This window comes from Kryptolebias marmoratus, linkage group LG22, assembly GCF_001649575.2.
Source record: "Kryptolebias marmoratus isolate JLee-2015 linkage group LG22, ASM164957v2, whole genome shotgun sequence".
Classification (NCBI taxonomy): Eukaryota; Metazoa; Chordata; class Actinopteri; order Cyprinodontiformes; family Rivulidae; genus Kryptolebias; species Kryptolebias marmoratus.
The window spans coordinates 11946725-11958768 of record NC_051451.1 but is presented as its reverse complement, the minus strand read 5'-3'; the positions used below and the strand labels follow the sequence as shown (position 1 = coordinate 11958768).

Sequence of the window (12044 nt, the reverse complement as noted above, 5' to 3'; positions counted from 1 at the left end):
AAAAGTAAATGGGCCAGACTATATTATTTTGTGATGGTAGATCTGTAATCTCAGCATGGGTCCTAAAAACTTAATAAGGTGACATTTGCTGGCAGCACATTGTACGGCTTAGACAAAATTTGCAAAAAACTGTGAAAATTTGGGGATTTTAGCCAAACAAATGAGAAAACCGTCTGTCTTTGTAGCTCTGTAGCTCAAACATAGTCGAAATATCATTCAACTCGAAATTCTGTTATATTGTACATTATTACTTATATTTTTATGAGCTCCTTGCAGGAGCCAAACACTTACCTGCAGTATACATGTATCTGTATGGTCTCCAACAGAATCACCCACAGTACACGCTGCGGGTCGAAGCAGCAGACATGCAGGGAGATGGACTGACTGCATTTGCCACAGTAAGCCTTACTGTAACTGAGAGAGACGGAAATGCTTCTCCCCTCTCCTCTGCTGTAAGTACAACATACAAGCCTTTTCCCAAGAACTTCTAAATTGGTGAAAGCTGTGGGCAGCGGTGGACCTTGGTGGAAAATACATGCTGCAGGCACAGTGGATGCAGAAGGCACGAACAAGCCTGTATATCCCCTGACGATGCTAAGGTGTGCACGCAGGCTACTTCAAAATAAAAGTCCCGCAGAGGCCGGTTTCCTGACAAAAGCAGAGATCGTGGGTTTGCATGCAGAAAGATTTACTCTATTGACCTCCAGTTTCCCATTTCTACTAAGTGTGTCATCCAAACAGTCTGACTTTATTTATTTTTTATTTTTTTTGGAAAGATTTACTTATTTCAGAAAGTCACATTCAACAGGGGTTCAGCATTTTTGATTTATAGTTAAAAACTCTAGGTACTAAAACAGGCTTACCAATGGTTAGATTCAGGGTTATGGTCTGATTCCTCTTCGTTAGACATCTGCTTCCTAATCTTCCTTTGTGTGTGACATTTTATACTGAAGTTCACCATTTTGGTTTCACCAAAGAGAAGAGAAGAGATTTGAGCAAAATAATTTCCATTTTGCTCAAATCTCTTCTTTTAAATGTGATAAAGTGTCAATGTTTAGGTTTTGAACTGGCTTCTCACAAAAGACTGATAAGGGGATTGTTGAATTTTTCCTTCTACTGATACCAGTTCAACAAGAAAAGTCTTGGAGCTGACTTGACCACCTTGACCTCTCCTAACTGAACATCTTCAGCTGATCCACGTGAACTGTTTCTGTCTTCGTTCAAGGCTGATGAAGGCCTAAAGAGGAGGAGAAGGGCAGTGCAGCCAGATGTCACAAGAATCTCTGTTCCTTGGAAGGAAAGGGGGCCGAGACATCCGGGCAACGTATGTCAAGTAAAAGGAGTCGTTTTATTTCTGTTTCCATATCTCAGCCGTCAGCTATCCCACTGAGATGTTCTGTTGGGATCCAAAGAACGAGAGCTGATTACTCCACAGCAGCTCCAATTATTCACACAGAAACTTCCCTCTGGGATCTCCTGAGAGCCTCAGCTTGTTTGCTGCATTCAGCTTGGAATTCAGGAGTTTTCTTTTTCTAAATTATCATTTATTTTTCTATGTATTTTTTGGGTTTTTATGGTAATCTAACAACTTCTTCATACGTTGTCCTGTTTTATCCATTCACTTATCAAAGCAGTCAGTAATTTCAATTGATGGGTGCTCTGACTTTTTATTTTTGTAACTTACACTTTTTAAAATATTTAACTTTGATTACAACTATTTCCCCCATCGAATTCAATAGGTTTTAGTTAGTCTTTTACTACTTTAGTTCGCATTTTCTACTTTTAGCTTCTAGTTTAAGCAATTAGTTAGCCCGTTACTACATTAAGCTTGTGTTTTTTTTACCCTCAGCTTCTACTTAGCCTTTTTCGACGTTCGGCATCTTTTAGCATTTTGCTCTTTTAGCTCGAACAACTCGGTTTCAGCTTCCTCAGCAAATTGTCAGCAGTCATTCAGCATTCATGCTGCATTTTCGCCGATTTAGTGGCACAGCGGAAACTTTCCCTTGGCTGTCATCTTAGCTAATAATAGAAATGAAGGAGATGATGCCATCAGTAGCTCAGTCTGTTTTTAACAACATGTGTGTGGAATAGTAAACCAAGGAAAGCCCAAAGAAGAATACGAACTAATGCAAATCCAAAACTGGATGATTAGCACACTCTGGTTGCTTCTAGCAGTGTTTCAGTGTTCAGCCACTTACTGACTAATATCTGTGTGATTTCTTTGACTGTTTTTGATTCACAGCTCACACGTGTCTTCAGGTCTACAGAAGGCCTGATAAGAATGAAGAGAGACTGGGTCATTCCTCCCCTCAGTATTCCTGAGAATCATAGAGGACCCTATCCTGTATTAATTTCTGCTGTAAGTTTACTGTGCAGATTCTTTTTCATGGCTGCCTTTCAGAGGTGGTCGATAATGCATTTGTGTGTGTGTGTCAAGGTTGAGTCAGGTCCTCTGGATGGTTCCTAGTTTTGGGCGTCACACCCATCTGGTTGATTGAAACAGTCAGTTTTACAGATATTGAGCTAAAACGTGATGAGGTAGTAGTTGGGAGTGATTTACAACACTCACACTCTGAGGGCTAACAGATCACACAAGGTTTTGCGTGAGATGTGCATAAAGTTATATTTAAGGTTTGGCCAAAACAGCTATAATTCTGTAATTTCTCAAGATACAACCATCTTCGTTTAAAACTCATGCATGGAAGAAGAACTTGGATACGGAGGAATTCCTTCAAGGAATGCTAGGCCTTTGATTAATTATATTTTTGTTTTAAATATCACCTTTAACATATTTGCCAAATTTGTTTCTTGAACAACAAGAAATTGAATCTAAGAACAGACTCTCTTTTTTTTCTTTTATTACATCAAAAAATGTAATCAAGAAAATAGCATTCCTAGAGGGAATGCATTGTGCCCGTCACATTGCGTGCCAAAGTTTTCAACAAAGATCTCGTTCAATCTGTTAGTGCTCAGAATATGTGTGTGAAAAACTCTCAGCTACTATTACCTCAAATTTTAGTTCAGTATCTGTCAAACTGACTGAATTATAGTAATTTTTGTGTTTCCTAAAGTCAGTTGGCTTTGGTGGCCATCTTGAATTGGTCCAAGTCCAAAAGTTACGCAGATAAAATCTGTTGACTGGTTTATGAGATGTTTTGCTAACAGAAAGACTGACAAACACACATTTTCAGACACAAGCTGTTACCTGATCACCCACTTTTTGTGGGTGGATGATATTATATCGTCTTTAAAAAAACTTCATATATCAGATTTTAAGCTTTAGAACACTACAAGTAAACTGTTTCTTCCTTGGTTTTGTAAGCACGTCTTTAAAATAGTTACTTTAAAGTTGTGTGGTTGGTGTCAGAATAGTTTACCAGTTCTGGTGTGGTTTACCTAGATCCGCTCCGATAAGGACAGAGGAAAGAAGATCTTTTATAGCATCACTGGTCCTGGAGCTGATCAAAGTCCTGTTAATCTCTTCACCGTGGACAGGGTATCTGGTCGCCTGTATGTCACAAGTACACTTGACAGGGAGAAACAAGACCGGTATATGGTAAGGATTCTCTGGGAAAGTTTCAGTATTGAATTCAGTATCAAATTAGCTATTTTAGTCTGTCTCATTTGCACACACGTGTATGCAGTCTTGTTAAAATGCACAGAATATCTACAATAATATTCTTTCATGTACAACACAAATTTAACGGTGTCTTGCAGCTTCAGGTACATGCTGTGACAGAAGGTGCAGGCAATGCTGAGGTCCCCATGAATATCATAATCAATGTAATCGACCAGAACGACAACAAACCTGTTTTTGCTCAAAGCATCTTTCTGGGAATGGTTCCTGAGTCCTCCCCCATAGGTACTGTGAGCAGATTTGATTCAAACAACAAAAGATGTTTTTTTATTTTTGTGTATAGATATTAAAATTCAGAAGCTGCTTCAACACAGTCAGTCTTTTAAGTCCTAAAGAAAACCCCATTTTTATTTGTAACCTATAGACTGAATACACAGTCACAGAAAAAGAATAAAAACTAAAGGACAAGCATTTTATTTTGAAGGAATTCAATCGCCTGCTGCCTTTCATGCCAATGTAGCATGAAGGGACCCCTCTTTTTTACCCTCGGACCTCCACTCATCTGTCCAGCAACTGGTCTGTGTAAAAGGTCATTCTGCTATGACCGAATCCCTGATATCGCTTTAGATAGGTTGTTTTGTGAGGCTCCACACACTCGGAATATCTTATCAGTACAGGCAGGGTGTTCCTACATTTCTTTTAAGACTGACTAAAGAAAAAGCATGACTTCTGCAGCAATAAAATCTGTTCTTTTATTTGTGAAATCTTTTTGAGATGTATTTAAAAATGAATGTTGAAGATTTATTAGATTGTCATTACAGGAGACAGTCCAGTGATCCTGCTAATGGAACCTCTTTTAAAAAGGCAATGATAAGCTCTGTCTCCGCTGACAGTCAAAATCCTGACCTTGTCAGGATCTGAGTGGCTGACAAGAAATTGTTGTCTCGTCTTTTTTGATAAAACCAGAAGGACTGATGCTCTTTTTCCAGTCTTTGTTAGCCTTTGTTTGTTTTTGTCTTTGTACTGTCTTCCCCTATCGTATTTTGTTTAACCGAAGTTTAAAACCTAAGTTTTGTCCAGATTTGTTTTGTAAAGTCTAGCAGTTAAAAAGCTAAAGAATGTGACTCTATCGGCTGACAGCTCCAGACCCTTCCTCAGAAGTTGTCGCCTTAACCCTCCCGGGTGGCCTCCAGGACAAGTTGTTGACCTAAACTGATCCTTAGTTGACACCATCCTTCCTTGGGCTCGGTCAGGAACATTCAGCCTGCATGGCTGAGGCACCTCTTCCTTCCTGGTGACAAGAAAAGTAATGTTTGGGTCTGGTTATGACAGACTAAGTTGGTGCAAATTGCTAAACAAACGCTCACTTCTAATTTGATCTATCCCCAAACTAATCTGATGATATTGCAGGAATATTAAAATTTCTCTGACCTAAATTCCAAAGTGAAAGACTTCTCAAATATAGACGAAATTGTCCAAATTCTGCTTGTAAAACCCACAACTTAGATCCTGATCTCAATCACCCTGTTCAAAAGATCCTTGTGTTTTAGATAAATTTATAATCAAAGCCTCCAACTATAGCTTGCACAAAAATGGCTGTAACTCTGTGAATTTGACAGCTATTGAGTTAAAATTTGGTGAGGTAGTAGCTGAAAGTCATTTACGATACATAACAGATCTAGCACTAACAGATCATGTGAGATCACACATTCTCTTGCATTATTGCATGAAATTGCGCATAATATTATTTCCCAGGCTCGATCAAAAGTATTTCTCAACATAAGATGATATTAGCCTAAATCTTTGGCAGGAAATGCAGCCTTCATACAAGGAATTCTGTCTTTTTAATTTGAAATGTGTAGCTAACATCAAATTCAAACTTCCATTATTTTTTCCAAAAAATGCTAGAATATCTTGGTTTAAACATTTGGTATGTCTATTATGCTCCACTGTGAATAAAATATGGGTTTAGGAGATTTGCAAGTCGTTGCATTCTGTTTTGTTTACAATTTACTCAATGTCCCAACTTTGTCAAAACTGGGGTTCAAGTCACTATAAGGGAAATACCTTTCTATTGTTTAATTTCAATGTCTAAATGACAGAAAGAAAGTCAAGTGTTGTCAAGAAGTGTTTTTATGTGTGTTGTTTTTCTGTTCAGGTTTTGAGGTGGTTAGTATTAAAGCCACTGATGCTGATGAGCCAGACACTGAAAACTCAGCTATACGGTACCGTATTCTGAGCCAGGATCCTGAGTTTCCCAGTCGCTCCATGTTTACCATCAACCCGATTACTGGAGTCATCAGTGTCGGTGCTGGAGGACTGGACAGAGCGGTGAGACCTGTATAAATTTGTTTGTTTCTGGCTGGAATGATGAGTTTTAAACTGTTTTCTTATCAAACCACAGAAGAACTTTGCTGCAAAATAAAATATAGACTAAAACCATAAAACTTTACAGTTTGTGAAGTACATAGTAAGGTTTTAGAAACAAATGTGATATGTTAGCGTGATTCTACTGATTGCCATCAACTCCTGACCCAGGAAACCATTCTGAAAGTCAGATTTTAACTGATCGATCAAACTAAGTTAGCCTTCACTGTGGGTGACGACCTCACTACAATGTAAAAAAATTCAACCTGAATGCAGATGGTATTTGCAGAATCTTGGCAAGGTCTTTGGGTTTGTTAAAAGAAGGCAGGAACAAGTAGACAAATGATAGTTAAAAAAAAAAAAACATGTTAAATTTATGTGTGAGAGTATTTTAATTTGAGCAAACAATAATGAGTCCTGCGCACTCAACACTCCTGAGTTGGTAAAGTTTATGGCAAGCCATTTTACCATATAATCAAATCACAATGCTTTCTCTCAGGGCACAATTCATGCTAGAAGCGCCAATAGGCAACAGTGTGGCTTGGTCATCAGGATTTGAAACAGGACTGACTGTGTTCACCTCATGGCTAGGCTACGACTGTGCTCAGGACAAAGTCATGGAATCAACTTAGTGTAAATGTGATGCCAATACGGCATCTTAAAGTGCTTTAAGGGAGTCGTCAGTTTTCTGGTGCTTTTGTTAAGACTTGAACATGTGCTCAGTGCTCAACTGATGGGGATGTGACTAATTTGATAACCATGAAATTAAGTACAAATCTAAGTCATTTTGTTTTAAAATCAACCGTAATAATCTGGATTTTTTTTTTTTTTTTGATGAGCATCTTGCACCAGCAATGAACCCACGTCTCTTCTGACAGAAATGTCCACGATACACGCTGACAGTACAAGCAGCAGATTATGAGGGAGAAGGGCTGAGCGCACTCGCAACAGTTATCCTCACTGTAGCCGATAGCAACAGCAACGCTCCCGCCATCTCTCTCCCTGTAAGTATATCATATGAACTTATTACTAAGTGGAAGGAAAGGACAAGCAGAAACTGAAAAACAAATGTTGTAGCTAAAATCTTTTAATGTTGTTTGCAGAAATTATGATCATTTAGAATTTATGGGGGGAAAAAATAAATTGAACATTATATCAGAGACAACAGAAAAACAATGTGGGGGTCCTCATCTGTACATTTTTCACGTTTGTGTCAAAGACTGTTTACATCAATTTCAGGTTGTTTTATAGACCAAAATTACATAAAACCATCCATCCATCCATCCATCCATCCATCCATCCATCCATCCATCCATCCATCACACCCTGGACAGGCTGCCAGTCCACCACAATGCCCCATAGCAACAAACAACCATTCATTCTTACAGTCACACTGAGGACTGATGAACAATCTCCAGTTACCCTAACCTGAACATTTTTGAACTGTGGTGGAGGCCATCAAGCTGAAGAGGGAGGCCTTGAGGGTTTGGCTGTCCCAGAGGACTCCTGCATCATGGTGGCCAGATAGAATTCAGCTTCTGTGGTTCTTCTTTCATTTGTTCCCTCTTCAGGCGTCACCACAGCGAGTCATCCTTCTTCATCTCATTCTGTCCAACTACCTCACGGCTCGGAAAGCTCAGGGTCACATTTCTGCATTTTGCAAATAATGCAGTTCTGTTGGCGTCTTCAAGCTGTGACCATCAGAGTGTGCTCGGGCGGTTCTCAACAGGGTATGAAGCTGCTGAGACGAGAGTCAGCTCCTCTTAAAACTGCTACTCTGCAAGAAGGGAAAAAAGTTGTCATTTTTTTCTCGTAGGCCTGGTTTGGGAGTTCTTGCAGCTTGTTCTTGACATATCATCTCTGCAGATGCTTCTCCTCTGTAATGTCGGTGAACTATTGTGTGATTGGTCAGAAATTTTAAGTGAGTGGATTCAAAACGAAAATGTTTACATTCCCATATTTCTGCCGGTGTGGATATCTGTGCCATGGATAATTTGAGGAGCAGCTGGTCAAGGCAGTGAGGAAGTTCAAAAATCTATATAACATGTCTTTAAAGGCATACTAAGACATGCAAATGCCTAATTTGTGAAAAAGAAGAAGCCCAAATGTTGTGCACAGATAAAAGTGGTGACACTGGTGGGAGGCAATCAGTCCTGCAGTGGGAGAGTCCTATGAGGACTCACATGAGAGATTATGTATTCTCTCTGGCTTTGGATCGTCTTGGGATCCTTCAGGAGAGTGTCGCTGGGGAAAAAGCTGTCTGGGTTTCCCTCTTGAATCACTTACCTCCACACCCCAACCATCACTATGTGGAAGAAATGAATGATCAATGTATGTATGGATGAATGGGAAGAAACCAGAGCACTAAAAGAAAACCCAGACAGTTATCATGACTAAGTGGGTTTTCTTTGGTTCAGGCCTTTTTACTGATAAAATCTGTCTGTGATCCACAGGCTTCTGGCTCAAAGATTATCTTGGTTGTTCCTGAAATTATGATTGCAGAAAATAACAAAGGGCCCTATCCCATGAAGCTAGCTCAAGTAAGTTATTTATATTTGAGAATTGTGAAATTTTATTTTTTTGTCTATTTATTTTTTACAATTTGCTAAAACAATTTTTGGTGCCGCTGTCAATAGTAGAGTTTTGTAGTAGAGACCTGTTTTGCAGGATTATTTCTGTCAGGTAGAGATTAAAGTGGTTTTTTTTTGTTTCCTTTGTCTGAAGATAAAAACTGAATTATTTAATAAAATAAAAATGAAAGGTGTGTTCCTTGAAATATATTGAGAAAGTTTCTCTAAAAAGTGCCTGAAAATAAACAACACAATCACTGAAAGATTTAAAAATCACTGATCATGTTTAAATTTGTTTTAACTAGGTGACATGCTGTCTTTTCCATCGTAAAGATATGATTAAAACATAATTTACAGACATACAAGCATCTCATTGTGATTGTTTTACATCACTGCTGTCAGTGAAATCCATCTCAGTCCAGGTGTGTTTATGCCAGGTTCGCTCTGTTGAGGACGGAGTGAAGAAGATCCATTACAGCATCACAGGTCCAGGAGCTGATCAGCCTCCTGTTGACCTTTTTACCATGGACAGGGACACTGGTGATCTGTACATCACTGAGTCAATCGACAGAGAGTCACAAGACAAGTACATCGTAAGCATGATCTCTGGCACTTTATAAACATAAACAAAATGAACTGCATGACTCAATCGAAACTGCTGTATAGGCTGTGCTGGGTAACAAAAAATCTTCCTTTTTGAACAAAAACTGACTACACACGTCATGAATTCAAGTGTTTTTGTTTTGGCTTGAGTCTTGGTGCTTTGTTTTTCTGTTTTCAGGGGTTATGTTTTCTGTTATGTTTGGGTTTATTGTTTCTTTTATTTTATTCTTTAGTTGTCCTTGTTCTTGTTGTCTTTGTTTCTTGTCATTCTCCACTTGTCCTCAGTCAGCACTCGTTTACCTGCCACGCCCATCTCCACCTGCCTGCAATCATAATCACTCACCTGTGCCCACTTCCCATAATTATCCTCTATCTTTAAAACCTGGTCATCTCTTCCACTTATTCGCTGGTTCATTGTTTGCTTGTTGCTCATGCCCACTACCTAGTTCCATGCCCTGCCCTTTTCTGTTATTATTTGTATTTTTGCTGTCATGTCAGCTTTTGCTTTCATTTCTTTTATTTTTTACATTTTCGTTTTTTTAAGATGAGTCTGTGCTCTGAGTTCCTCTCGTTCTCCATCGCCCGTGATAACACATTAATACCCATACAATGCATTTGTTTGTGCCCTTGTGCAGTTGCAGGTACATGCTGTGGCAGAGGGTGAAGGAAATGCAGAAGAGAGTACAGAGGTTGTAGTCAAAGTCATTGACCAGAACGACAACAAACCTGTTTTTAAGAAAGACAACTACATGGGAGAAGTTGCTGAGACCTCACCAAACGGTACTGCCAATAGATTTGACTGTTTTTTTAGCTTTGTATTGTTATCAAAGACTAAAAATGTAATGTTGACTGCTCTATTTAGCCAACTTTAATCTGGGTAGGTTTTGTCTCTATGTTTAAGATGTACAGGGAACTCTCAAGCCCCTCCTACACTACCTAAATGGGCTCACCGTAAACATGAACTTAGTTTAGTGTCATCTTTTGAGGGGAGTAATTAATGGCTATCTAATAATGGCATTTAGGTAGATTATTTCTTATTTCATTGCTGCCCTAACATCAGAAGTGATGAGTTATTTTACATGGACATACACCGGCCACTATATTAGGTACACTTATTTAATTGCATGTAAACAGAAATAGCTAATCAACTAATCACATGGCAGTAACTCAATGCCTTTAGGCATGTAGATGTGAAGACAGCTCACTGAAGTTCCAAACCAGATATCAGAAAGGGGATTTACCTGTAAGTTACCTTGAATGTGGCGTGGTTGTTTGTGCCAGATGGGCTGGTCTGAGTATTTCAGAAATGGCCTCGGTTTGGACATTTGTATAAATCCTCCAGAAGACTGAGCTCTTCATTTTTTCCTTTCTCCAGGTTTGGAGGTGATTCAGGTTGAGGCTTCAGATGCCGATGAGCGAAATACCGACAACTCAGATGTTCAGTACCGCATCGTGAGCCAGGATCCTCAGGAACCTGATCCCTCCATGTTTTTCATTAACCCGGTGACCGGAGTCATCAGAGTCAATGCTGCCGGACTGGACAGACAGGTGAAACCTCTAAAAACTATCCTCCACCTGCCTGGACGAGTTTTGAAACAAAACCCTTGAAATTATAAGTATATCCAGAGCTTCAGATAATGTTCTGGAGTCTAAAACCGACAGAGGAGTAAAACTACATATGCTGAGGTATTAATGCTGAATTATCGTCATCACTGTCTCCTCCAACAGAAACACTCTCAGTACACTCTGGTGGTAGAAGCAGCAGACATGAGCGGAGATGGTTTAATCACACAAACCAGAGTAATTCTCACCGTGACAGCAAAGACACAGCCCTCTGTAAGTACAACACAAGCTGTTTGAATCATCACAACTCATCTACTTCAGAATGTCTTCAAAATGTTGGAAATCTGTTTACATACAGCAGAAGTTAGAATTTTCTTTCGGCATCAGACAAACATAATCATCAAGGCAGGTCAAAATGACCAAAACGCTGTACAAAGTTAAGGTATAAAATCAGTAATCAATCCAACAGGCTTCTGTCAGCTCTGTTTATGAGTCTAGAGCTGAGAATCTCCAAAAGCAATTGTTTTGAAACCATTTTACTCTTTAAAAATGAGCAAAAATGTAATTAAAGCCAATGTAAAGAGGCCAATACAGGTGTTATATTCACACTATTTCTTTCCTGTTAGAAGGCTGACTGCTAACTGAAAAGAAAAATAAAGATATGGGGAACAACAATTGAGACCTACAAGGGACCTTTCTCCTTTCTCAAAAATGATTCACCAGTATGAATGTTAAACTAATGTATATGCCGGTGGTGCTGACGCTGCAGATATATCAGTCCAGTCAGCAGTGGCGGCTGGCCAGTAGGGGGCGCTTGGGCGCCGCCCCCTTTAAATTGTTTAGATAATAAATGATTTAATTCTGAACTGCAAAATACTTAGAAATGTATTTATTCATACTGTGTGTCCAATAGACACGTTAGAATTTATTAAAAATAGTAAATACATAATTCTATTTAATTGCTCACATTGTGCACACTTCCTATGTGCAGGGCGCCGTTCTAATGAGAGTGTATGTAGGCGCATCAACTTTTGGCAAGCAGGTGATCTGAGGCTGACTTTTAATTGGTTATTTAAGGTTTTCCACAGGGCGCAGCGCTCTGCGTCCCGGACACACCCATTCTGTTGTGTCATTACTGGTAGAGTGTCAGTACTGGCTAATTTTTTTAAAACATTGTGTGATTGGACAATCCCCGATTCGACTCATTAGCGCAGCTGCAGTTCGTTAGGTCGATTCACGTTTACGTTTGCAAAGTGGAGTAGTTGGGACTCCCGCCATGGAGGCTGACGTCACATCCGGCTGTCAGAAAGTTCGCCTGATTGAAAAGTCGAGCCGCGAGTGAGCTGCCTTTTATTCAAAGACAG

General features: G+C 39.4%; 1 protein-coding gene across 1 annotated transcript in view; it reads left to right on the top strand.

The window, feature by feature from the left end:
- LOC108244116 (cadherin-1) overlaps positions 1 to 12044 on the top strand; it is a 30897-nt gene that overhangs the window by 10476 nt on the left and 8377 nt on the right. Inside the window, exons 9-20 of the mRNA XM_037973496.1 lie at positions 327 to 452; positions 1226 to 1324; positions 2243 to 2359; positions 3401 to 3556; positions 3718 to 3862; positions 5736 to 5908; positions 6823 to 6948; positions 8398 to 8484; positions 8952 to 9107; positions 9753 to 9897; positions 10493 to 10665; positions 10846 to 10953. Of these exons, the coding sequence (XP_037829424.1) occupies positions 327 to 452; positions 1226 to 1324; positions 2243 to 2359; positions 3401 to 3556; positions 3718 to 3862; positions 5736 to 5908; positions 6823 to 6948; positions 8398 to 8484; positions 8952 to 9107; positions 9753 to 9897; positions 10493 to 10665; positions 10846 to 10953 (1611 nt within the window). The remainder of the gene's footprint in view (positions 1 to 326; positions 453 to 1225; positions 1325 to 2242; positions 2360 to 3400; positions 3557 to 3717; positions 3863 to 5735; positions 5909 to 6822; positions 6949 to 8397; positions 8485 to 8951; positions 9108 to 9752; positions 9898 to 10492; positions 10666 to 10845; positions 10954 to 12044) is intronic.